The sequence below is a fragment of the Onychomys torridus genome, chromosome 18 (assembly GCF_903995425.1).
Source record: "Onychomys torridus chromosome 18, mOncTor1.1, whole genome shotgun sequence".
Classification (NCBI taxonomy): domain Eukaryota; kingdom Metazoa; phylum Chordata; class Mammalia; order Rodentia; family Cricetidae; genus Onychomys; species Onychomys torridus.
In genome coordinates this window covers 8,639,023-8,665,904 of record NC_050460.1, presented here as the reverse complement: position 1 = coordinate 8,665,904, position 26,882 = coordinate 8,639,023, and the positions used below count along the sequence as shown (strand labels likewise).

At 52.0% G+C, this 26,882-nt stretch overlaps 2 protein-coding genes across 8 annotated transcripts; both read right to left on the bottom strand.

Annotated features, from left to right (window-relative positions):
* Positions 1-428: 428 nt before the first annotated feature.
* On the bottom strand, positions 429-10,330 carry Slc29a1 (solute carrier family 29 member 1 (Augustine blood group)). 7 transcript variants are annotated; one of them, XM_036168263.1, is made up of 14 exons: positions 10,194-10,330; positions 8,108-8,208; positions 7,050-7,132; positions 5,264-5,345; positions 4,934-5,136; positions 4,708-4,847; positions 4,429-4,563; positions 4,234-4,331; positions 4,011-4,089; positions 3,323-3,420; positions 2,841-2,949; positions 2,545-2,630; positions 1,332-1,531; positions 429-998 (listed from the first exon to the last, which is right to left on the bottom strand). In XM_036168263.1, the coding sequence occupies exons 3-14, from the start codon at positions 7,076-7,078 to the stop codon at positions 887-889; spliced, it is 1,371 nt and encodes a 456-aa protein (XP_036024156.1). In that variant the 5' UTR covers positions 7,079-7,132; positions 8,108-8,208; positions 10,194-10,330; the 3' UTR covers positions 429-886. The 7 variants fall into 7 exon arrangements, with proteins under 7 accessions (XP_036024156.1, XP_036024157.1, XP_036024158.1 ...); XM_036168264.1 differs by lacking the exon at positions 10,194-10,330 and adding an exon at positions 9,652-9,704; XM_036168265.1 differs by lacking the exon at positions 10,194-10,330 and adding an exon at positions 8,593-8,658.
* A 5,464-nt stretch (positions 10,331-15,794) lies between these two features.
* Mymx (myomixer, myoblast fusion factor) lies at positions 15,795-16,097 on the bottom strand. Its single transcript, XM_036167236.1, has one exon. The coding sequence runs from the start codon at positions 16,095-16,097 to the stop codon at positions 15,843-15,845; it is 255 nt and encodes an 84-aa protein (XP_036023129.1). The 3' UTR covers positions 15,795-15,842.
* Between the last annotated feature and the right edge of the window lie 10,785 nt (positions 16,098-26,882).

The window sequence follows — 26,882 nt, the reverse complement described above, 5'->3', positions numbered from 1 at the left end:
AAAGAGGGGCTGGGTGTGGCTCAGTTAACAGAGTGCTTGCCTAGCATGCACAAAGCCCTGGATTCAGTCCATGGGTTCAGGACATGGTGGGGTACAGGCCCGCAAGACTAGCACTTAAGAGGTGAAGGCAGGAAGAACAGCTCAAGGTCATCCTTGGGGACATATGGAATGTGAGGTCAGCTTGAGCTGCATCTTGTCTCAAGAAAAAATGAGCCGAAAAGAAAAACATGTCTTTCTAGATCTGGGCCAGTCTGGCTGCCCTGGCTCCAGGCCTGTCCTTCTCCGTGACCCCAGTAGGGGGCACTGCAGCCTCTGAGGCGAAAGGGCTCCGACCCTCCCGGTATCCCCAGCTTGGGTTGTCCTCAAACCCTAGATGCAGGCTGCCCGCCTCGGGAGGACACGGGATGCTGTGAAGGAAAGAAAAAAACAAAACAAAACAAAACGTTTATTTAATCTCAGGGACCCAGAGGCTCCTGGTTTCTGTCAGTATAAAAAGGCAGCAAAATGACAAGGAACAGGGACAAGGAGGAAGGAGAAGGAACATCAACAGATCACATGACCCACCAGTCAGCCTTCCACCTCCACCCATCCTCCTGATAGGCAGATAGACGGAGCTCTCTCAGCCTAGGAGCTGCGTGTGCTTGGTTTAAGCAGGGGCAGTCAGAGCTCTCCATAAGAGACTGTGCTCCCTTGACATTCTGACCCCTCAATCTCAAGTCCATCCGAGGAGGCTCCTCCCTGGGGCCTGGACATCTGGGCCTAGCACAGGCCAGAAGAAAGGCAAGGTTAGCTAGAAGAGCAAACCTCTGGACCCCTGCTCCTCCCAGGCAGGGAAGAAAATGAGCAGGAAGCAGGCAGGCAGTGCAGTCCGTCTGTCCCCATGTTGTCACACAAGTGCCCTTAACAAGAAGGACAATACAGCTCCCAGAGCCAGGCCCAGACAAAGAAAGAAGGACATGATGTTTCCTGCGGTCTCCGCCTCAGCTGGTTTGACTTTCCTAAAAGGAAGGCAGGGTGATCTTAGGAGAGCCAAGCTCAGCCCTGCCCCACCCCCCACGCATACCATCCTTAATTCCCAATCTCAGCCCACTTCTTGGGGAAATGTGTCTTGGGGCCCGTCCTCCACCTCTCTCAAACTCAGCATGAGCACACTTGGGAGCCCTTACCTCCACTGTCTCTCACAACCCCCCAAGCTGGGCATTTTGCCACAACCAGCTCCTTGCAGCTTTGAGATGAAAGATTGTTGCCATCTCCCTCCACTGAGGAACATCCCCGGAACTCTTAATTAAATCCTGCTTGATGTCACCAAATTCCCTCCTGGCCCGACTCACTTGGGCCCGAAGCACATGCAGAGGCTGGCAAGGTAGCCGTTGGAGAAGGCAAAGGCAGCCATGAAGATGATGAACCAGGCATCGTGTTTAAAGATCGCAGGCAGGTAGTAGTGCTTTTTCACGTTGCATAGCAACAGCAGAGGAATAAACACGATCCTGGCGACCACCAAAACCGGCAACCAGCAGCTATCCTTATCCGGCTGCAAGGAACAGGCAATGCTTCAGCCCATGGCAGTACTCACTGTCTACTCAGGGGCCTAGAGACTTGGGTAAAACCTCTAGGCCTGGTTACTGTTGGGGGTGCTGATTGCCAGAGGTACAGTAGAGCCCATGGGATACTGATGTTTTCCCCCTTTCCGGTTTTTCTTTTCTTTTTTTTTTTTTTAGACAAGTTCTCACTTATTCCAGGCTGGCCAAAAGCTCACCATGTATGTAGCCAAGAATAACCTTGATCCTCCTGTTTCTAGTTCCCAAGATTTCAGGTATGCACTACCATACTTGACTTATGAGGTATTCTGGCAAACAGTCTTATCAACTGAGCAATATCCCCATTCCTAAATACTGGAATGTATCTTTTGATCTACAGAGATACGTGTACATGCACACACGTGACCCTGCCAGGTTACACATCTAAGAACTGTACATGTGGGCTGGAGAGATGGCTCAGCAATTAAGGGTGTATGCTGCTCTTACAGATGACCAGTGTTCAGTTCCCAGCACCCATACCAAGCAGCTCCAAGTGATCTGACTCCCTCTTCTGGCCTCTGTGGTACCTGCACTCACATTCACACACCCTCCCCACATACACACTCTTAGCTGGACCATGGTGGCACATGCTCTTGGGAAGCAGATGGATGTTTGAGGACAACCTGATCTACAATAGCAAGTTCAAGGACAACCAGGGCTACCTAATGAGACCCTGTCTCAAAAATAATAATAATGATAATAGTAATTTACAAATCTAAAAATAAAAAAGGAATTATCCACGTAATTACACATAAATTACATGTAGATTTGAAAGAGACAGCTCCCTTCCCACTGTGTTTTTCCCTTCTTGAGGGTTTACAGATGGAACCCAGAGGTCATGCATGGAAGGCATGCCTTCTACCATAGAGCCACACTCCCAGTCCCACCATTGTACTTTCTTGGGGTCCCTCTTGGCCTCAATTGGACACTTTGATCCAATGGGTCCCACAGCCCATATTCTACTTACCCACATGCAAACAGCTGTGAGGCTCCGGCCTAGCCAGTCAAAGACATTGAAATTCAAGAAACAAGCCACAGGAATGAAGTAGCTATCTGGAAGAGAAGAGACAATTGAACACAACCCCTGGCCCTCTCTGAGTCATGGCCTCCTCACTGTACAACCAAAGAGATGTTTCCAGCCGACGGAAGGGCGAACAGGCCCATGAAGATCCAGCTGGGTGGAGGGGCCCGGGTTGCCCACGCTCCACCCTTGGTCCCGCCCTTGACTCTGGCTAAATCTGTCCGGGAAACCGGGGCCCTTACTCCAGGCACTGGTGCCAGCAATGCTGGATTTCACCTCAGCTGTCACAGCAGGGAACAGCCCAATGGTGACCGTGAAGATGAAGCAGACAGACAGAGCCAGGACTGAGATCTGGAGAGAGAAAAGAGATTCATCCAGGTTCCTGGTTGTCATGTCGGCTGTGCAGTACAAAAGACCGAACAGCTGGACAGTAGTAGCCTTTAATCCCAGCTCTCAGGAGGCAGAAGCAGGTGGATCTCTGAGTTCAAGGCCAGCATGGTCTGCTACAGAATGAGTTCCAGGACAGCCAGGGATACACAGTGAAACCCTGTCTCAAAACCCGCCCCCCAAAAGATCAAATAATTCCCAACACACACACACACACACACACACACACACACACACACACACACACTAAAGCTCAATCTTAGGTCAGAGAGGGAGGTGGTGTACAGATGGACACAGCAGAAGGAAAGGAAGGCAGGACACCCCCAACCCCACATACACTCTTAAGTATGGCCTTGATAGAGTGGTTTTTGCTGATGGGTGGAGAGCTGGGAGCTGGTACCCCAGATTCCTCTCTTCCTCCTCTTGGTTCCTCTCCTGTTGGGTGAGAGGTTATAGAAGGATCTTTAACTTTTGGGGAGGGCAGAGCAATTGGAAAATTAAGCTGGAGGTGAACACCTTCCTTAACTGGTTGGTCCACAGTTATACCCTAATACCCCATACACCTAGACGCCCTTGACTCAAGTCCCTGGGGGCTACCCTTCCCCAAGGAGCTCATGTTACTTTGTTTTCTCTGAAACTTCTATCTCAGTACAAATGCCTGAGACATTCAGGGTAATCCAAGTCCTCCAATTTTCCTTATTGAGACAAGGTTTTGTGTAGTTCTGACTGGCCTTGAACTCACTGTATAGCCAAGGATGACCTTGAATTTCTGATCCTCCTGCCTCTACTTCCCAAATGTGGGGGTTACATGTGCACCACCTTGCCCAGTGCAGGAATCAACTCAGGGCTTTGTGCAAACACTAACCAACTCAGCAAAACTCCAAGTCCCTTAGGGTCACCATGTTAACCTCACCTTACTCATGGTCACTGTCCTCCTTTGACTCAAAGCTGCCAGTTCATACAATGTACCCTCGCCCTCCCCCCTACTCCATGCCACCCACCAGACTTCCTTTAGTAATTAAGACCTTTACTTATAAGATCCAACTTGGTCTCCTGCTCAGAGGGCCCCTCAAGGTTGAGCTGCAGGTAATAGCGATAGAATTCCTGTTCAGCAAGGGAGATGGGGAAGTAGAGTCAGAGGCATCTCCAGAACTCCAACTTGCCGTGTTTCAACTTCAGGACACCCCTGCTTTGAAACCCTGGGCCCTCCCAAACACCCACCCAAGCCAGCTTCCTCCATTTGCTTACCAGCTGAGGCAGAGCCAGGTAACACACTATGGCCAAAACGACAACGGCACAGGCTGTGATAAAGTACCCAAAGGCACTTTCTGACAGCTCGGAGCCACCTGGGGCAGACAGTGGACAGGATCAGACACACTCCATCACTCCTAATCATCCTGCCCTGCCTCCCCACAACCGGCCAGTGGGGGCAGTACGACTCACTGGCGATGGCGCAGATCATGGCCACAGAGGTGAAGAAGCCAGCCAGACCTTGGCCACTCATGATGGGGGCGGTGTAGTTGGCCGGCAGCACACCAGCCAGACCAAAGAGGCTGGCTTGCAAAATGGCACCAAATGCTGAGGAATAGTATGGACAGCATGTCAGCAAGGATAAGGGGCTGGCAGTTGGGGCTCCCAGAGAGCCTTAACCCCAACTGCCCTTATCTGGGCCCCAACTCCCAACCCAGGCCCAGAGCTGCCCGAGCTCTGTCCCTTGATTACAATTAATGAGCACAATCTTGACCATGGTGACGATGAAGAAGGACAGAGCACTCATCTCCACCTTCACCAAGATGGCAGTGATCAGGAACACCAGCAGGATAGCCACCAGGCTGCCCAGGACCCGAACAGACTGAGGGATCCTGTGGGAGAGGCAGGGTGGGGTGGGAGTCAGCAAGGGACTGAGCAAGGGAGGGTGGCCAGGGGCATCCGGGATGGGGAGGCTTACCTCTGATGCAGAAAAGAGTTGAGGCAGGTGAAGAGCAGCAGGGGCAACATGGCACACAAGGTCATGACATTGTTGAAGATGGCACTGAGCGAACTCCGCTCTGGCAAGGGCACTGTGGGGGCAGGTGAGGCCTCCGTGTCCTCGCTCCATCTGTCAGTGACTGAGGATGTATTTTGGGACAGGTCCAGGCGGTTTGTGAAATACTGTGGTTTTCAAAGGTTGAATGTTGGACCTCTGTTCCCCTCTGTGCCCAGAGGCACAGAATCAGGCCTTGAAAGCCTCGGGGTCACGTCCTCTGGAACCTGGTGCCTCCCCTGCCCCCAGCCTCACCAGAGTTGCTGTCATGAAGAAATTCCAGGGGAGCAATGTTCCCAGGCCCAGCACAAAGAAGATAAGCCATACTGCCTTATACCTGGGTAGGAAAGAGGCAAAGTAACCTACCAGACCCCCTCCCTCCCCAGCTTCCCAGCTGTCCTAGCTGTGTGTGGTGATGTGGGGGTCCTAAGGTACACAGCAGGATGTAAGACGGGTCAAGGGAGAAGGCCATCGGCACAGTTCTGAATGACATGGGTGACAGAGCCTTTGCTCTTAAGTCCCAGAAGTCCTTCAGGCTGGAAAGCAGTGTGACCCACACATCCAGCCATGGCTTTAGAACTTCGCTAAAGCGCTGGGTGGGTAGATAAAAGAGTAAACACAAGCCTCTCCCACCCCACCACATAGGCTAGAAGTAATTAGGCTGTCTAAGCAGGAATTCAGTAGTTCCCTGAAGGACTCTGAGGTCAAGAAACACCCAGACCATTCTGGATCCAGTGGAACAGATGGTCTGGGTGCCTGAGGGGGCTGGGAAGTAAGGAGCTACAGACTCCCCCCCCCCCCCCACCTAACCAGACAGAACCAGTTTTGTAGGCCAAACTACCTAGGGCAGGGCAGGTAGATTAGGGCCTATGGATGCCATATGGTCCTGAGCATGAGGGCACAGAGCCAGTGACTCTGGATAGTCCTTGTCTATAAGCTTGGCAACCCTGGTCCCTCCCCTTAGCCAGCACCCAGGTACTTCAGAGATGGTGTGGAAGAGGCCTAACACAGAGAGACAGGTCTGGCCAGGGAAACAGGAGTTTAGCTCTTTGCAAATCTTAAATGGGACTGCCAGACAGGCAGGTCTGAGCCATGACCACCACAGCCCTCAAACTTTCCCCTTGAGATCAAGATGTTCAAGGCATGGTCCAGAGGTTCAGAGGAAGGCAAAATTCCAAGGGAAGGCCACACAGGACAGAAAGACAGAGGGAGGAGGGGGCCAGGCAGTGTGTAATTGAGGGGGTGGAATGTGAAGGGGCTGGGCCGGCGGGGGCACCAGGCAGCCTGGGAAGGAAAGGGGGCAGGAAGCTCAAACCCACACTTACAACCCCCACCTGCCCCCTGGAAAACAGTCACAGAAGATGTTACAGTAAGGGGAAATGGTCCCAGAAAGATGAAACTAATCTTCCAGTCAGAATGGGCCTAGTTACATAGCCTGTTTGGCCCAGGAGGGAAATGGTGGGCAGAGGAGCTGGGAGGGGTTCAGAACCCAAAGGACAAAGCGGGCATCTGGAAGGAGCGGCAGCTTCATCAACTCTCACAAGCCTCAGCCCCTCTGAGAACTAGAACCTCTTCTATCATAACACACATTCCCGACCTTAACTAGCTTGAGGAAGTTCACAGGCTCCAGAGATGGGAGGATAGAAGGGTCAGGCCAAAGAGCAGGGTGGGCTGAGGTCATACAAGGCAGAGGCCCCAGGGCAACCCCCAGGGACAGGGCAGTTCTGCCAGATGTGTTCTGGAATGAGGGAGGCAGCCAGTGTCTCCCCTCAGCCGTGGGAGGAGCCAGAAGCTACTGTCTAGCTGCAGGGCAACAGTGGACACACTGACACAATCCAGCAGGGGACTGCTGCCCACCTAGCCCTGCAGGCACACTAGAAAGCTCCTGGCCAAGGTCCGCACCTTCCCTACCCCATCCAGATATAGACCTGACTCAGAACCACCAGCCCGGGAGCAGTTAGTCCCAAATATTAAACCTACCCCAACCCCTTCCCTAGAGATCCATTCCCTAGATTCCCAGCCCAGTTCCCCTCCCCAGTACCTGTCCTGAGGCTGGTGACTGGTTGTCATGGTTCCAGTGTTCTCGGCTGTGCCTGGCTGGCAGCTCCCTCCCTCTGGCTCTTGCTAGGGGTAAAGGAATATTGAGGCTCTGTCTGGCTCGGCTTCCACACTGTCCTGGACCCTTCTCAGACTCTTGTGGGTAGGGCTGGGCACACAGAGCAGGCAAGGGAAGGTCCCCTAGGAGCCTCGGCAGGCTCAGGACCACTCAACCCGGCCCCATCTGGCCTTTGGCCCCAGTAAGTAAGCCAGCTCTGTCGTCTCTCTGCCAGATTGGGCTGCACCTGGCTGCCGGCCTGGCCGCTGCCACCGCTATTTTTATCCAGCAGCAGAAGCAGTTTGTAAGCTTGGAAACCGAAGGGTGGGGATCAGGAGAGGAGGATGCATGATCAAGAGACGGGGAGAGAGTCAAAGAAGACAGGAAAGAGGTGAAAGGTCAGGGACAGTGATGACAGTGGACGGAGAGAGAGGACGGAGAGGAGGCTGGGGAGGAGGCAGAGCAGAAGGGGAAAGCAAGGAAGGAAGGTGTGAAACAGCAAACAGATCTGCAGGAACTCAGGTCGCTCAGGGCCTGCTGGTAGCATCTAAGTCTTTCTTCCCAACCACTGCCCAGGGGCCTCCTGAGTTTTCGACCAGTTTTCCAAGAATATATTTCATAATGATGGGAGGGGATGTAGCCTTCTCCACAGCCTAGCATGTTCCTGCCTTTGACCCCAGGGCCATCCGATCCCTGCGCTCAGTTCCTTTCTCAGGGCCCAGGGCACTATGCTCTTCTCCTTTCTGACAGTGGCCTTGAAGGGAAAATTGGAAAAGTGGCGCACAGGCCCTAACAGGATGTTCTCAAGCTCCTAGCCACCTGCCTCACCATCCCTCCTCACGCCCCACTCACACAGGGGAGACACCCAGCACCAGCAGGCTAAACAGTTCTGCTGCCGCAGAGAAGCAGGACCAGAATCAACAAGGCAGCCCTCACATGGACCCAGCTCAGACTACCATTTCTTGCCTAGGGCAGACTGCTCCTGCCCGTGCTTCATCACTCACCAGATTTGTATAGTCGTCTTTGGCAGAAGGGTTGGAGTCAAAGGAACCTGGGTGCTCCCTAGGAGGGGGTCCTAGCTCAGGCTCAGGCAGAAGGCTGGGTCCTGAGTGAGGGTCCAGATGAAAAAGGTGGTAAGGGCTTATCAGGAGAGACTCCCTCAGGCCTCCAGGGGCCCCATTCAGCACAGTCTCATAAGCTAACTTGCCACAGAAGCTGGAAGCACCAGCCAGGCTGCGGGAGATAAAGGGCCACCCTGTAGCTGGGAGATAAGACAAGACGGCAGAGGTCCCCACAACTCAGCAAGGGAGCTAAGCATGTGGCAGCCAGGTCAGCTCGCAGGTGCTGCCAGAACTCCGGGCCCCGCCCACCCAGACAAAGAGTCACAGCTGATCACCCCGAGGCCCTGCAATGGCTTTTTCTACCCTTCTATTGGTAAACCCTAGACTGTACAAAGATCTTCTCAGTCCTGGGTAGCAAACCCACACACCTCCTAATAGAGGCAGAAGGCTCCTTCCAATTTCCTGAAGGTCCCCGTGTGTCAGCCAGGTAACCTTCTAGGTACTAGGAACAGAGTGGTAAACAATAGTATTACTATTTTTTTTCTAGGTCTAGAAGGCTCTGCTGGGACTGGGGAGAGCCTGAGGACTTCTATTAGCTAGTAGGGAAGGGACCCCCATCACACACAGCCAGTCCTCACCACAGCACTTCACCTCTCCCATACACAGCAGAGTGAATGTAGCCTCAAGCCAGACAGGAGACGTTAACACTCTTCCTTCAGAAAACTGGCCTATGCTTGGAGAAGTATTTATTTCTGTGCATGCATGCACACACACACACACACACACACACACACACACACACACACACCTCCTTTGCAGCAACCCCCATCCCACTCCTGGGCACCAGTTAAAGCCCTGGGCAGCCTTTGGGTCCAGCCCACATCCTAACATTCCATTCACTGTCCAGGTGCTTTGTTTTTGTCTGTCCAGCCATCTGATAGCAGTTCAGGGATTCTGGTGTCATTTCAGCCATGCCTTGACCTGTAGAGATGGAGCCCTGAGAGCAACCACCAATCTGAGCCCTTCTGTGTCCCAGGGTCCCAACACCTGACTCATGTATCTGTTTCTCCACGAAGCTTGTGCTACATCCTCAGAGTCTGTAGTTGCAATATGCAGATGACCCCTCTTCCAGCGGCCCAGAACTAGTTCCAGGCAGTTTCTACTAAACAGACAGGGCCAACTGAGGTTCAGAGAGGTCACTTGACAAAAGCTGCAGAATCTACTCAATGTGCAGATCATTCTAGATTTCTTCTGGGGTGGGGGAGGAGAAGCTAAAACGGCTTCCCAGCTAGCCCTGTAGACTTCGACGAGGGGAATTACAACAAGCTGGGCGATTCAGGTCATTCTCGGCCCCACATAACATTCGTTTCAGGTTGAAGGCACTGCACAGCCATGCCATGCCACATACATTATCGCATGCAAAGGTCACACAGGACAAAACGAACAGCATGGGGGTTAATCAAGAAGAGGGGGCTGACTATCCGCACCAGGTTGGAAAGAGGGCCTGAGTCGGGTGGCTGAGCCTTCATCCACCGGGAGCCTGGGTGTGCGCGCCCTCGGCTTTGTCACTCATTCACTCTCCCAGGAAAGGGAGGCCAAGGACAGTTTAGCGGGTAAAGGAGCAGCACCCCCGCCTTCATTTGAATACCCGAATCCCCATCCTCCTGCCTCCGGGCAGGAACAACGCGGCCTCTCTCCGGTTCAGACGGGAGCGGTGACATTGAACCGCTCACTTGCCGACCCTCAGATGAGGTCAGTATCGCGACAGTGGCTTTCAGGCCCAGAAGCCAGGCTGCCCCGGCCCCCGCTCCCCCGGGGTCCCCACCGAAGGACCACCCCCAACCCAGCGCCAGGCCCATGCGCGCCACGTGCTGCGCTGCTCCGCACGCGCCGCTTGGGGGCCACACCCCGAGTCCCCGTCGCGGCCGAGGAGCTGGCAGGCCAGGCCTCCCTTCCCCTCGTGGCAGGCCGGACACGCCACTCTCTGCCCCGGAGTCCCCGGCACGCCCGACCCGGGCCCTACGAGCACCTGATGGAGAAGGACACCTCCCGCGCCGAAATCTGCGCGCTCGACCCGCGCTTCCCGCGCCCGCCCGAGCGCTTTCAAACTCGCCCTCTGCTGGGCCCGCCTCGGGCCCGTGCGGGCCACCTCCTCCCGCGACAGCCGCCGCCCTGGCCCCGCCCCCGGGCTCCCCCGCCGCCCCCCTCAGCAGTTCTGGGCTCCCTGCCCCAGGGACCCAGCGCCGAGGGCCGCCTGGGCGGCTTGCTCCGGGGGCGAGCACATTTGGGACCCTTCCCAACCGTCACTCGTACACGCACCTGGGAGGGGGCTCGGTCCCACACTGGGTACCCCTAGTGCACAGGAGCCGGGGAGGGGGCTCGGTCCCACACTGGGTACCCCTAGTGCACAGGAGCCTGGGAGCTCGGTCCCACACTGGGTACCCCTAGTGCACAGGAGCCGGGGAGGGGGCTCAGTCCCACACTGGGTACCCCTAGTGTACAGGAGCCTGGGAGCTCGGTCCCACACTGGGTACCCCTAGTGCACAGGAGCCGGGGAGGGGGCTCGGTCCCACACTGGGTACCCCTAGTGCACAGGAGCCGGGGAGGGGGCTCGGTCCCACACTGGGTACCCCTAGTGCACAGGAGCCGGAGAGGGGGCTCGGTCCCACACTGGGTACCCCTAGTGCACAGGAGCCTGGGAGCTCGGTCCCACACCCCTAATTTCCGCGCCGAGCCTGTGCTCCTACACATTCCACGGAGAGACTCTTGCACAGACAGGCCCTCTGCTCACACAGGCCCAGACGCCCCCACAGCCACACTCCACCTCAGGTGTTCCGTTATCCCTCACCGAACCCCGCCCACACCATCATTTACACCGCTTTACTTTTTAGCACCCCCTCACACACGTCCTTCTAAAGCAGCCTTCTTCCTTTCTATCCCTCCTTTTCCCTTCGAGAAGACTTTCCGCCCCTACCCTGGTGGGATACCTCAGACTTAATTGTTCTGGAACCCGGATGCAGGGGTGTGTATTGTTTTCTCTCCACCCTTCACAGACAGGCGCACATACATCACAAACAACATTTCCCCTCACCCCCACCGACTTTGCCTTGAAGGCTATTTGTTTAGGGGACAGTCCTGAGGTCTCTAGGAAAACTGAAACACAGCTGGAGACCGGAGAAGGGGGAGCCAGGAAAAGCCTCACATCCTGCACATCCCTTTGTCCTAGCCGACACCTCACTGCCCCAACCCAAGATGATAACCGTTAGAGCTAGAAGCCTTGCTGAGCCTCATGTCATCCATATCCTCCGATGGCTGGGGTGTAAGGGGCGGGGGCGGCGGGGTAGGCCATCATCACGTGCCTCTGGGGACCGGCAAGGATTCATTATTCCTTCTTTCCTGTGGGCAGCAAGGAGGGAAGGACTTATTCTCTGTCCCTACAGTAGCACTCTCTACTGTAGGGTGACCCAGAGGCTGGGGAGGGTCCTGAGGAGAGATCATTCCATCCAGGCTGCCTGCCTCACCTACCTTCCCAAGGAACCTGTCCCCCAGAGAAGCCATTGGAACTAATTAACAATTACCAGTACTAAACATTACTGGGGGAAAGGTGCAGTTATTCTCTCTAGAGAAAGCCTGGGCCCTGAGGAGGTGGCTGACTCTACTGAGGACAGTGGGCTCTCCCAAGCTACTCTGGTGGGGTATATCCAGCCTTTCAGAGATGACACATCACCCCACTAGCACTAAGTAAACAGGGCAGGAAGTCGGGCTTGGGTGGTATTTTTCTGGGCACTATGCCATGGCTTGAGAGCAGCCTCATGTCCGTCCACAACCTCAGATTCCTGCCCTCTGTTTATCCGGTCTCTGTCTCCCCTGTCTTTGCCTCCCTTCTTCCTTGGTCCTGCGCCTCACACCCACTTTCCTTTCCCAGCCAAGTAGCTGGCACATCTGTCAGAAAGATCCACTCTGCATGGCCAGGCTGGGGGCCAGGAGCCTGCCCTTGTGTACAAAGTGGGCTGGAAGTGAGAGGAAAGGAGAGGTGGTAAGGGTCCTGGCCAGACTGAGGAAGGCTGGGTCCTCTCCTCACGCCCACAGGGACCTGGCCATCTATGCAGATGGCCACAGCCAGGCCTGTTATTGTTGGAGAACTGCCCATCTGGCAAGCTCCTTTGCCTGGGTTCCATCCAGCACCCACACCCCAGGCAGCCTCAGATGGTCACTGGTGCCAGGGCCCTCTGCTGGACAGCCCCAGGAACCCAGCTCCCACAGGCCTGGGTCTCGCCAGGTTCTGAGGCACCATCCTCACTTCACGGTTCTCTCCTCTCTGCCCCTAAGGTTGGGTTAGGAGGGCTTGTCCACCTGGCCTGATGTTCACCTTTGTGTCCTGTTCACCACCCCAGTTGGGACTGTGGCTGGCTTGACGCTTCTCCCCTCCCCCTTTAGAAGGTAGCTTTGCTTCATACCACGCTCCCAGCCCGCTCTCCCCAGGCCTGTGTTCTCTCAGCTGTTAGCAACAACCATCTGTGTTTGCTGCAACAGTGTTTGCATGGGCCTGGGGGGTTGTCACAAGCTACAGCTCAAGTCCTCTGTCTGTGATTAAATCTCTGTGACCTGGTGGCAGGAAAGGAACTATGGAAGGCCCAGAGAAACATGTGCCCAACGCGCTCAACGTAAGGGCATACTGGAAGATTCAACAATGGAGAGGAATTTTAAGGCAATGTGGGTTTTGTTGTTTTGTTTTGTGATGCTGGGGAGAGGGGCCAAGTTCAGGACCTAAAATGACACTAGTGACATGCTCTGCCACTGGGCTAGCTCCTCAGCCCTAATGCCACTGTCGGAAAAAAAGTTAGTGGGCAAAGTCCGTGACGAATACAATATCAAACTGCAGTGTGGCTGCTGTGCCCCAGGGACCATCCACACTGCTTTGTTTTTTCAAGAGTATGCATTTGTGTGTACACCACCTGGGCACAAGTGCGTTCAGAGGCCTGAGGGCTCCGGATCTCTGGGAACTGGAGGTACAGTGTGAGCACCTGATATGGGTGCTGGGAACTAAAGCCAGGTCCTCTACAGAGACAGTAATCACTCCTTAACCACTGAGCTATTTCTCTAGCCTCCGCGTGTTTAGTTTTTTGGACAAGGTCTCACTAAGTAGCTCTGGCTGGCCTAGAACTCGGAGAGATCTGCCCACCTCTGCCTTAGGAGTGCTGTGTGCCACCAGCCGGGCCCACCTTGTTTTCTGATACAGGATTTCTAACCATTGGTCCCCTGTCTTGCCTCGAACAGTTTTTCTTTTAACTTAGGTTCTGAGAATTGAACTAACAAAGCAAGTCTCCCCAACACCCCAAATCAAGTTTTCAAATACAGACAGAAGTGTACACAGAGTGGATACTGGGTCAGGGTTCAAGAAGTGACTGTGCCTTTGCTCTGAGCCTGGGCTTATGGCCGAATTCTCAGATGAATCTTAACCCTCTGGGTTGGCAGGTAGGCAGGGGACAATTTTAAGTGGTCCGGAGCTTAAACAATCATCTAATTGTGGGCCTACAAATTCCCAGGGGGTGGGAAATCCTTCCCCAAGAGGTGGCAGATTTGGATTCTGCTGAGCCACCTCCTCCTCAAGGGCCTGCTGGAGGCGACACCGACCGAACCGCCCGCCGTGCAGCCGGGGTCAGCTCCCCTCCTCCCGCGCCCCGCCAGCCACAACGCACCTGCGGAGACTAGGGCACCCACATCCGGACGGGGTGGGGGCGGGGGCGGGGCAGAACGAAAATTCCCAGGCCGTGGGGACCCCAGCCTCCTCCCGACCTCCTCACCTCGGGGTGGGGGCAGCTGCCACGGCCGGAACTGGCCGTCTCTGGCTCGAGAGGAGCAGCCACCGACTTGAGCCGGACAGCCTCCGCTCCGCCTGCCCCGCCCCTGCCAATGGAGGTGTGGAGATCCGACGACACCAGGTGGCCGGGAGGAGGTGTCCGGGAGGAGGTCCAGTGGGAGGGGCCGCGGGGTTGAGAAGGGACGCGTTAGGGAAGGTGGGACTGCCTTTAGTCGGTTTGTCCCCACAGCACGTGCTCTAGTTTCTGAGGACTCTGTAGGAAGCAGCTGGGCCCTAGGAGGAAAGAAAAGCTCGGCAGGGCCTGGGAGGTAGGATGGGAGGGGGAGTTGCTGATCAGCTCAGATGTCACTCCTTTCCCAGCCTCAAGTTTCTATAGGAACCTGTAGGGGCATCCCCAACTTGATTGGGGATCGGACAGAGGTCTGTATTCCTCACTATAACCTACAGCCCAAGACATTCCTAGAAGGACCATTGGTGTGGGAATCTCATAATCGAATTATCCAGAGGACCGTACTACACAATGCTCACCCACGCATGCACACACACACACACACACACACACACACGCACAGGTTCTCAGGGCCTTTACTGGGGAGTGAGAAATAAAGTAAGATTTTAAAAATTGTTATTTTATGTTTACAGATGTTTTGCCCGAGTGTGTATCTGTACACCAGGTCCGTGTCTGTTGTCCTTGGAGGCCAGAAGAGAGTGTGGAACTAAGGTTATAGAGAGTTGTGAGGGGCCACACGGGTGCTGGGAATTGAACTCAGGTCCTCTGGAAGAGCAGCCAGGGCTCTTAACTGCTGAGTCCTCTCTCCAGTCCTATGACATGAAATTTTTAGGGGACTTCCTGTTTCTTGGAGGGTGGTATGACCTGGGTCAAAGGCATGCATGTCCCTACTTCCCTGCCCACCCTGCACTGGCCAGTCTTCCTTTTCCCACCACCTCTAGCTGAGCTGTCTACAAAGCTTGCCCTGGATCAACCTCCCACTCCCCCCCCCCCCCCCCCCCCCCCCCCCACCAGCCAGCCAGCCTTCCTACAACACAGATCTAAGCCACTGCTGGGCCTCGGTGGGACGATCTGAGTTACACAGCTACAGACAACTTGTGCTTGTGAAGACTGAGAGCCAGATGGAACACGTTATCCAGAGGAAGTCTTGCCAGTGGCTTCCCTCCCACTCCCTCCCCAGCTTCTCACAGATAAGCCGTGGTCGATAGCAGGGATGGGGAGATTTTCAGAAGCACCCCAGTCATCCAGCACAGGGCTGGGGGTGGAGTTCACACGGTAGAGCGTTTTCCTAGCATGCAAAGTTCTGGGTTCAATCCCCAGTACCGCATAAGCTGGACTTGGATGATGGTGTGTGCCTGTAATGAGGTAAGGCAAGATCATCCTCAGCGGTCTGAGGCCAGCCTGGTAGACATCAAATCCAATCTCACAAACAACAGCAACATAATACACCATTGTTTATTGACTCTGTGCTGCCTGCTGAGCTTTGAGAATACATCTGTCTCAAAAGGGAGCCAATGTCCTGTTATTTTAAGGTAAATTTTAAGTCTGGAAGACTGGACGGTTTGGATTTAAATACCACCTCTTAGCTCAATTGTCTTTTGTCTAAGTTAAACGTTGTCTCTTAACTGACCTTGAAGCAGGTCTACCCTGGAGGCCAGAGGTCGTTGGCGGGAGCTGCAGAGAGGAGGGAAGAACACCCTATCTGTGGTCTGCTGGATCCTAGGGAAGTGGTAGCTGTCGGTTGGTCTTCTCCCATCGGGCATTCTGCAGTCAGTGCAGATGCCTGGACTAGCCCACTCCACAAGAAAGTACTTTGATGGACAGTGCTGCTTCCGCGACCCACCGCCTCACTTCTGGGGGCCCACTCTCTCCTTCCTCTGGGAGTGGTCCACTCTGGAGGCCTCTCTAGCATCCGGTGGCTGTTGCTGGCTGAGGACTAACAGCAGACAGCCCAGCAAAGCCTCTCTCAGGTCTTGGGAGCTCAGTCGACGGGCCAGTCGGCGCAGCAGGGGCAGGAGGCGCTGGCGGGCCAGGCGGGCAATGGGCAGCAACAAGCGGGACAGCAGCGATCGGAGCAGCATCGGGAGAAGCGGAGCGGGCATGGCAGAGCCTGGACCTGCGAAGGGAGCCCAGGGTCCAGACTCCACCCACCTCACCTAGCAAAGCCCACGGCTGGACGGAGTCCTCCCTCCCGCTTACACCTCTGGTTCCCTAGCCCCCGACTCATGGGTTAGCTTTGCTTTGGTGCAGGCCTTTCTCCTACAAGACAGCTGGCTCAGGGGGTTCACTCACTGTTAGTTAGCCCAGATGGGAACTGAGCCCAGGAGTGGGGGGAGCTGAGACTACAGATTGCTGTTCTGGCCTCCTCTGGCACTGCTACTGTCCAGTACCCACTTACTTCCTTTACTCACTCTCCCCCTCTGCATACTCTGACCCGAGGCCTGCACTCCTTTGCCCTCCCATCTACCACCTCTAACCAGTCAGTGGCGGCTCTCACCAGTCAGAACTGCTGCTTGGAGTCGATTTCAGGATGCATTTGCCTGCTGTGGCTGTGGATACGGCATCACTGGAGAACACAAAGTAGCCCCACCCCCTCAGCCTCCACCCAGCTCAGCTCACTTGGGTGTGGAGGGGTACAGTGAGGCAACAGCTGTGTGCTGGCACCTGGCATATTGAGCCCAGCTGCTCCCTCTTCTAGTCTGAAAAGAAAGGAACACAGGCAGGCATTCCCCTCGGGAGGACACCTCAGAGTTGGACCGTGTGACCTGAAGCAAGCAGACTCTTCTGGGCTCCAGTCACTTCGTGTGTTGCCTCTGGAAGTGGAAGACCTGGAGGAATCAGAGAAAAGGACGGCATGTGGATGATAACTCAGATGCAGTAAAGCTGTGTGCAGACATGCGTCCTAACTCCCGTCTATGCTACTGTAGTAGCTAAGCCAGCAAGGGCTTGCAGGGTCTCCAATAGGCCATCTTGGGGGGCGGGGGGCAGAGGATGGGACACACGGCTTCTGTCACAGCTGAGCACTGTTCTGGACAGCTGGGTGGCATGCCCGCCAAAGGACAGAAGGAGGAACATGTAGTTCAAGACTGTCTCCAGTCATCCCACTGCCTTAGACTAAACGAGGTTCCATACACACACACACACACACACACACAGTTCCAACTATATCTAAATATCTGGCTGGATGTGTGGCCCAAGTTTTATTTGGTTTTGTATTTTTTGTTTTTAAGAATTTCAGCCAGGCGATGGTAGCTCATGCCTTTAATCCCAGCACTCTGGAGGCAGAGGCAGGCGGATCTTTGTGAGTTCGAGGCCAGCCTGGTCTACCAAGCGAGATCCAAGTAAGGCGCAAAGCTACACAGAGAAACCCTGTCTAAACCCCCCCCCCAAAAAAAGAATTTCATTCAGCCAGGTGGTGGTGGCACATAACTTTAATCCCAGCACTCAGGAGGCAGAGACAGGTGGATCTCTGTGAGTTCGGGTCAGCCTGGGCTACAAAGTGAGTTCCAGGAAAGGTGCAAAGCTACAGAGAAACCTGGTCTCGAAAAGCAAAAAAAAAAAAAAAAAAAAGAAAGAATGAATGAAAAAAAAAACCCTTCCTTCTTCAGAAAGCAGCTGTAACTGTGATCAGGTTCAGTAGTCACAAGCTTGTCCCACCCTACCCACCTCTCACACCTTCCGAAGCCCTCACCTCCCTCGTATCCCACCCCTAAGCCTGCCACTGGGTGGTTGGTTACCCAGCAAAAGCAGGTGAGTCGTGAGTTCATGATCCTGCTCAATTTCTCACCTCCACCTGTTGCAGGGAAGCAACAGTCACAGCTACTTCAAAAGTGAGGGCCCTGAGGTCAAGGATCAGAGCACCCTGCTCCGTCACACTGGATAAATGAACAGGCTTGCCCTTTCCTTAGATTTTCCTATCTTCTTTAACTGGAATTTGCATTTTTCCTGTGATTTGGGGAGTTTTCCTAGATTCCTTGATTCCTGATGCTGTTTCTACTCATTAGTAAATCTACATGACTTTACTTTCAGAATGGAACTGCGGAGGATGGCGGGCAGTTCAGCAGTTAAAAGCACATGCAGCTCCTCCAGAGGACCTAAGTTTGGCTCTTGTAACCATCATAACTCCAGCTTCAGGAGATCCAACATCTGCTGGCCTCCACTGGCATTGCAATCAGACACACACACACACACACACACACACACACACATACGTTTGTGTAAAAAAATAAAAATAAAAATCTCTACATAGCCCTAGCTGACCTGGAACTCACTATGTAGACCAGACTGACTCATGATGGCGCATGCCTTTAATCCCAGCACCTGGGAGGCAGAGGCAGGCCAATGTCTAAATTCAAAGCCAGTCTGGTCTACAGACTGGGTTCTAGGACAGCCAGCCAGTGCTACACAGAGAAACCCTGTCTTGGGGGATGGGGGGAGTGAATCAAATTAGATCTTTAAAAAAATGGAGTAAGTGAGTAAGGCATGGTGGCTTCTACTTAGAATCCCAGCCTTTGGGAGGTGGAGACAGGAGCATGTACAGTTCAAGGCTATCCTTGGCTCCATAGAGTTTGAGGTCAGTCTGGACTTTATGAAATCCTGTCTCAAAAAAAAGAAAGAAAAGAAAAAAAAAATCTGGGGCTGAGGATGTAGCTCAATGGTAGAGAGTTTGAGGTGGGATAAAAAGACAGGGAAAATTATGGGAACACAAGGCTAGAAAGGACCCCCCTTTTTTGTGTGGTTTTTTGAGACAGGGTTTCTCTGTAGCTTTGGAGTCGGTCCTGGAACTTGCTTTGTAGACCAGGCTGGCCTTGAACTCACAGGATCCACCTGCCTCTGCCTCCCGAGTGCTGGGATTAAAGGCGTGCGCCACCACCGCCCGGCTTCTGAGATATTTTGTGGGGGATCTCACAAACAAAACTATTCACATTTGTTCACAGCAAAGCTATCCTAACCTCCTACACCCTGTGTGCTAGTGGGATTTTTGTGTAGTTTTCCAGACAGGATCTTACATAGTCCAGGTTGATCTCTGTCTTAGTCAGGGTTTCTATTGCTGTGAAGAGACGACATGACCCCAGCAACTCTTATAAAGGGAAACAATTAACTGGGGTGTTTTATGGTTTCAGAGGTTTAATCCATTATCGTCATGGTGAGAAGCTTGACAGTGTGCAGGCAGATGTGGTGCTGGAGAAGGAGCTGAGAGTTGTACATCTGGATCCACAGACAACAGGAAGTGTACTGTCACATTGGGCGTGGCCTGAGCATATTGAGACCTCAAAGCCTGCCTCCACAGTGACACACTTCCTCCAACAAAGCCACACCCACTTCATCAAAGCTACACTTCCTAACTGTGCTGCTTTCTATAAGCCAAGCATTCAAACATGTGAGTCTATGGGGATATTCCTATTCAAACCACCACAGTCTTGAATGGCTCTGAACTTCTTATCCTCCTGTGTCTACCTCCAATGTGCTGGGATCACAGGGGTGGGCCAGCATCCCTGGTTTATGTGGAGGTTGAGATCAAACCCAGGGATTCACTCCTACCAAGTAAGCTACATCCCCAATTCTGATCCAGGGTTTTATCCTATCTGATCTTTCCTGCATATTTCAGGAACTGTCCTGTGATTTCATTTAAATTCTTAAAGAATTTAAATGTAATAGCTTTAAAACCCACCAAAAGTGCAGGCGCACGTGCGTGAGAGAGAGAGAGACCTCCTTTGGGAAAGCCATACCCACACTTATGTCTCACTTTTTCGCTGTTCTTCAATCTGCTGAAAATGCCCTTTGATAAACTCCAGCTCTGCTTCACACGGATTTGTCCTGAAACTCTCTTCTGTGTCAAAGGCTTTCCCTGAGTGGAAGTCTCTGGACTCTGGCTCCTCTGCAAGAGCAGTAAGTGCTCTGAACCACTGAGCCATCTTTCCAGCCCCTAGCCTCTGATTCTTGCCTCTTTTACTCTATTCCAGGCAGCACTGGCCTCCTTGCTATTCCTGAACTGTGCCTCAGAGAACAGTAAATTCTGCCTAAGGCTTTGCACCGAGGGGAAGAAAACGTGTTGCTGTGTCCCTGGAAGTTTCTAAGTTTTTGACTAGTGTATGAATTAAATTGACCTGAAAACAGATTGATAGGTGAAAACCAATTTGAATTATGTATGTACTAATGGGAGTTCTATGGATTTAAAAAAAAAAAAAGTGCTTGGCGGGCGAGGCTCCTGGGGTGACAAGCTGGGGAGGCTGAGAGTGGAGGATGGTCTCAGGAGGAGGGCTGGGAATGCAGCTCTGTGGAGGACTGCTGACCTTGCAGTGGACTTCTCTCACTGCAAAACAGGGAAGAAAGAAACCTTGGTGGTAAAAGTTATTTTAGAACAGCTGTCTTCCTGCTATGGAAGACTTTACAAGTGATCATTTCCTTTGTGGAAGTTTCGTTCACAAGAGGGCAGCTTTTGAGAGAGACCTCCGTGCCCACAGTTTCTCCAAACAGCCAGTTGAAATAATCAACATGCCAAAGAGGTAAGTTTTGGGGTAGCATAGCCAGGCCTCCTGAGCCCCAACTGAACCTTTCCCCAGATGTTTTCACATTCCCACTTCTTCCCTGCTGGCTCGCTGTCACAGGAATGGAAGACTGTGCAGGCTGCTGAGGAAGGAAAGTCATCAACTGTCTTATTCCAGAGTGGACACTGCATCCTCACCTGCCAGGCAGGATGTGCCCATTGGTGCGCTCGTGGTATGAGTGTTACACGAACAACCAACCACTTTCTCATTGGATTTGAGGATTGCTCCACAAGAGGAAATTCATGCTTGGTCCTTCAAACTTGGTCAAAAGCCCATACTTCTGAAGGTCATAGGCTCTAGTGGGAAATTTACTGTCGTTAATTTGCTAAATGGACATGCTCTCAAATCACCTTATAATACTTATGCTTATACCCATAGGTTAGTGCAGCTCTCAACCCTAGTCAACGAAGCTTTTTCCCCCACAGTGGGCAACAGTTAACACAGAGACTCACAACTCATCAAATGTTGAGAATACGGGACAGTTACATTTACCCCCTTCAAAACTCAGGGACTGTCTGTCACAGAAGAGGAGGCAGAAAGAATGTTAGAGCTGTAGGATGAGGAGGAGAGCTGTGAAATGCTGTCTCTGGACATGGCATGCATCGAAACTCACATATTGTGAAAGACCCCCACAAATCCAAGCTGACAGATCAGCCAACCCTATAGCAGGCAGCGCTCCACATGGGGTGACATGAAGGTGGATGTGTTGAGGGGTGTCTGGGAGAGTGGGAGGGAGTTGTTGGAGATACAGATGATCAAGTTACACTGTATACATGTATGAATTTGAAAAAATGACATTTTCTTAAAAGTTTCATATTCCAGAAACTGGGTCTGGAGATTGTGCCACAACCTACAGACAAAGCATTTCTTTCTTTCTTTTTTTTTTTTTTCCTTTTTTCTTTTTTTTTTTTTTCTGGAGCTGAGGATCGAACCCAGGGCCTTGAGCTTGCTAGGCAAGCGCTCTACCACTGAGCTAAATCCCCAACCCCCAGACAAAGCATTTCTATCTGTGCAAAGAAAAGCTAGAACCAGGGGTTAGCAATGCAAACCTCTAATTTCAGCATTCCAGAGGTGAAGGCAGTAGGATCAGACTTTAAGGCCTTCTGATGCTAAGTAGTGAGTTCATAAGTTCAAGACCAGCCTGGATAATAAAATAAAATTTAAATTAAAATTTAAAAAGGTCCACAAACAATAACACCACCCCCATTCCCCAAAACAAACGCACACACTGGAAATCACCATGAGCTAGTTTCTAAGTCTAGGAGGCACAACCAGCTGAGAAGATTCTGGTTGTCAGACTCAAAGTGCTTTTCCCAAATTGTCTCTGGTGAGAGCTTTGTGAATCACATGGTACCAAGGCTCAACGACATGGGCTTTGTTATTTCTTCAGCATTGCTCCCAAGTCCACCAGCTTCATCTTGCAGAACTTCTGGGAGAGAAGTTCCTGGGTTGGGTGATGCAAGGCAGAAAGGCAGGAAAGTTAGAAAGCTATAAGCCGGACATGGAGGCTCACAGATCGCAGGGGAGACTGTTGTTGCTTTACGGCCTGCTGCTTTAGTCGTCTGACAGACTGAGAGACTCAAGTGTCTCTTTAGAATATCTTCATTTCTGCCTGGTCAGTTAATAACCACAGCAGGGCAAAGGGTTTCCTCTGGAAACCATCCAAACCTTGAAGAGCCCTGAAGTCCCCACCAAGGGCTAGCTTCACATCTATGATTGTTGTGATACCGCCCCATGCCCATAGCCACCCGAAACCACCTTATGTCACACTGCGTCTTCTCCAGCTGGCTTCAGATATATTCCTTCCCTGTGCCTGTCTCAAGCAGCCAAAGTACCTGAACTAGGGAGACCCAGAGAGGAAACAGGCTATTGTGTCAGTGACAATGAGGAAATCCAGCAGTGTCTGAGGAATGCCTAGAATCTTCAACCTCGGTCTCTCTCCACCCCATCCTGGCATTAATCCTCTATCAGCCTCCTTCCCATCCTGTCCTGGAATAACCCTCTCTGCTGAACCCCCTTAGCCTGCCTCGAGCATTTTCCCTGCTGGAAACAATGCTGCCAGAGGCGTGCTTCCAGTTCCTGGCTGAGCCTCGCACAATGGTGTAATCTTCCTGGCAGGAGAGAAGATATTCTAAAGAGGCCCACCCTTTGGCTATACTGAGACAATGAACCCCAAGCAACTGAAATTTCCCCAGGAATCAATGATGCTATCCAAAGGAGGGGCTTGTCTCCCTCACAAGAAGTTTCACCCAGTTCTGATAATTCCTCAGACCACCCAGAACAAAAGAAAGGAGCTGAGACAATGGTAGGTTGATGGTACACCTTATCCAGGGCCGCTTCCTTGTGCATATCTCTGCTCTTCTGTGCTGACTGGTTTTTGATAACGAAACAGATGTAGACATAGCTGGGAAGAGGGAACCTCGATTAAGAAACTGCCTCCATCACATTAACCTGTAGGCAAGTCTATGGGGCATTTTCTTGATTGATGGGAGGGCCCAGCTCACTGTGGGTGGTACCACTCCTGGGCAACATGGCTGCTGTTGAACTTGAAGAAGGAGCCAGTAAGCAGCGTTCCTCCACGGCCTTCGATTTCTGCCTCCGGGTCCTGACCTGACTTCCCTTCTCAGTGGACTAGAAGCTGTAAGAGAAATTAACTCCTCCATAGGTGACTTTTGGTCATGGTGTTTATCACAGCTGTAGAAACCGAACTAACATACTTTCTATTTAAACCTAAATTCACGCCAAGACTATAACATAACCATGGACCTCTGTGTGTCGTCCGTCCCCCCCCCCCCCACCGTCGTCCCACCCACCCACCCCCCCACTCACCCCCCCACTCCCCTGTCCTTCAGTATGCGGCCACAGTGACTACATCTCTTCTTTACCCAGCCTTTCCTTGTTAATCAATCATGTCTTTACTGGTGGCTGAGGCTAGCTTGTTGGGGCTCCCAGGGCACAGTCTTTCACCCTAACAACATTAACAGTCGATCTAGCCTGTACTTCCTGACCTGTGTTTCCCATAATTTCAATGGGGTGGAGGGGACAAGGAGAGCAGGCTACCTTGAGGAGACTAATCTGACCTTTTGTTTCCTCAAGGTCCTCTGGAACTTTCTGCTGAAAAAAGCTCCACTCCTGCCTCTCCAAATCCCACCCTCTCAGAAAAAGTGCTCAATAGTGGCCGTTCTTCCCTGGAGTTGCCAGCAGCCTAAAGCACCACAATTGGGCACAAACCCAGCTTGTGGAAGATACTTATCACCCTGCGCCTATAAGGTATTTAAGTTCCCACCTTTAGATTGGCCAAGTGATTTTTTTTTCTAGCTCCTTTCCCTGCCTCAATCTCTGGGGGCTGGAGAAGTCATCCATGAGCTGCTTTGGTCAGAATAAACCTGGCCTTTTATTTTTTAAATTCAGCTTGACCTGGCTTACTGTGGTGGTGGAAAAACCTATTATTGGAGTACAGAAAATCTGTTAGTCAATCTTAAAAAAGTCTGTGTCTCAGCATTTTGGAAACCCTCAAAGCCTTCCATACACAAAACATCAAGTTAATCAGGCCATTGTGTTGCAAACAAGCATTTGTGTGTTTATTGCATGCCAGTTACATGCAAGGTGCTGCAAGAGATGGTGAAGAGGCTGGATGCACTGAGGGTCCGGCAGGGTCATGGGCATTGTACAGGCCAGGTGAGGACGCCTTGGGGAGAGTTTAATAGAGCTAATGGGTTCTGGCCAGATGTGGGAGCACCAAGTCTCCTCATTACGTTTGTCTCTCTCCACCCAGGGCCTCCAGAGCACTCCAGAGCATGACCACTACATCTACTAGGACCTGCAATTAAAAATCGATCTAGGACGCCGGGCAGTGGTGGCGCATGCCTTTAATCCCAGCACTCAGGAGGCAGAGGCAGTCGGATCTCTGAGTTTGAGGCCAGCCTGTTCTCCAAAGTGAGTTCCAGGAAAGGTGCAAAGCTACACAGAGAAACCCTGTCTCGGAAAAAAAAAAAAAAATCGATCTAGGGGCTGGGTTGTAGCTCAGTGGTCCTCAACCTTCCTAATGCTGTGACCTTTTAATACAGTTCCTCATGTTGTAGTGACCCTCAACCATGAAATTATTTCCTTGCTGCTTTATAGCTGTAATTTTGCTACTTTTATGAATGTAAATATCTGATATGTGACCCCTTGTGAAAGGGCCTTACAACCCCCAAAGGGGTCACAACTCACCCTTTAATCCCAGCACTTGGGAGGCAGAGGCAGGTGGATCTCTGTGAGTTTGAGGCCAGCCTGGTCTACAGAGTGATTTCCAGGACAGGCAGAGCTACACAGAAACCCTGTCTTGAAAAAACCAAAGTAAGTAAATAAAAATAAAGGCTGCAAATGAATGATGCTTACCTGTGATGCTTCTGACCTTGAATGTTACTGCCTAAGCACTCTTCTCTTGCCCTTAAACAAGATACTCCAGAAAAAGCACCTTACAGTTTTATGTGCAGAGAAAGAAATTCTTTAAGAGAAGAAAAATAATCAGGGGCTGGTGCTGGGACCTAGCTAGCAGAATGCTTATTGACCATGTGTGAAGCTCTGGGTTTATTCCCTAGCACTTCGTAAACCCAGTGTGGTACACTCCTATAATATCCACTGTCATGAGGTAGAAGCAGGACGATCAAATTGGAGGCCAGCCTAGGCTACATGGAACTTGTCTAAAGAAAGAGGGGAGAAGATATGTTAAACTTAATCTTTAAACGTTACTTAATCTTGCTGGCAGTGGTGACACACACTTTTAGTTCCCACACTCGGGAGGCAGAGACAGGCAGATCTCTGTGAGTTCGATGCCAGTCTGGTCTACAGAGTGAGTTCAGGCTACACAAAGAAACCCTGCCTCAAAACAAAACAGTCAGTCTTCACACCTGCTGTAAATGATGTTCATTGAGCAATGTCACACAGAATGTTGAGAATCACAGATGTAGACTGTTGTTGGATGTTGTTGCTCTTTGGCTCTTTTGGGGGCCCACTACCCAGCTCCCAAATAAATCACACATGGAGGCTTATTCTTAATTAAGAATGCCAAGCCTTAGCTTGGCTTCTTTCTTGCCAGTTTTCCTTAACTTATTCTGTTTACCTTTTGCCTCTGGGCTTTTCCTGTTATCTTCTGTAAATCTTATTCTTACTCTCCGGCTGGCTGTGTAGCTGGGTGGCTGGCCCCTGGAGTCCTCCTCCTCCTCTGGCTCCTCCTTCTACTCCTCCCAGATTTCTCTTTCTATTTATTCTCTCTCCTGCCTTGCTATTGGCTGTTCAGTTTTTTATAAATATTTTTATTTTATAATTAAATTTTACATATCAGCCACAGATTCCCCAGTCCTCCCTCCTCCCACCCCCTCAGCCTTTCCCCCCAATCCACCCCCCACTCCCACTTCCTCCAAGGCAAGCTCTCCCCTGGGGATTCAGCTCAGCCTGGTAGATTCAGCTGAAGCAGATCCAGTCCCCTCCTTCCTACACCAAGGCTGAGCAAAGTGTTTCAGCATAGGCCCCAGGCTCCAAAAAGACAGCTAATGCACCAAGGACAGATCCGGGTCCCACTGCCTGGGGGCCTCCCAAACAGTTCAAACTAATCAGAGGGCCTGGTTCAGTTCTATGGGGGCTCCTCAGCTATTGGTTCACAGTTCATGTGTTTCCACTAGTTTGGCTATTTGTCCCTGTGGATACTAGATATAAAGCAAAGGATAACCAGACTGCAACTCACAACTCCAGGGAGGCTACCTAGTAAAGAGGACCCTAAGAAAGACACAGGGATCACTCAATGACAGAGAAATGGATGAGATCTACATGGGCAAACTGGGGGAGAGGGGGGTAATGGAGGGCAAGGGTGGTGGGGGAAGAGAGCTCAGGGGAGTGGGAGATCCCAGTTGGATCAGGAACAGAGTGGGAGAACAAGGAAAGATATACCATGAAAAATGAAGACCCCATGGGAATAGGAAGAAGCAGAGTGCTAGAGAGGTCCCCAGGAATCCACAAAGATACCTCCACTGTAGACTACTGGCAATGGTCGAGAGAATGCCTGAGCTGACCTAGTCTGGTGATCAGATGGCCAAACACCCTAACTGTCGTGCTAGAACTCTCATCCAATGACTGATGGAAGTGGATGCAGAGATCCTCAGCCAGGCCCCAGGTGGAGCTCCAGGAGTCCAATTGTCAAGAAAGAGGAGGGACTGTAAGAGACCATGATTGGAAAAAACACAGGGACAAATGGCCATTCAGGTCTTTATTAGACCATCAGGTGTTTTAGACAGGCACAGTAACACAGCTTCACAGAGTTAAACAAATGCAACATAAAAGTAACACACCTTAAAACGATAT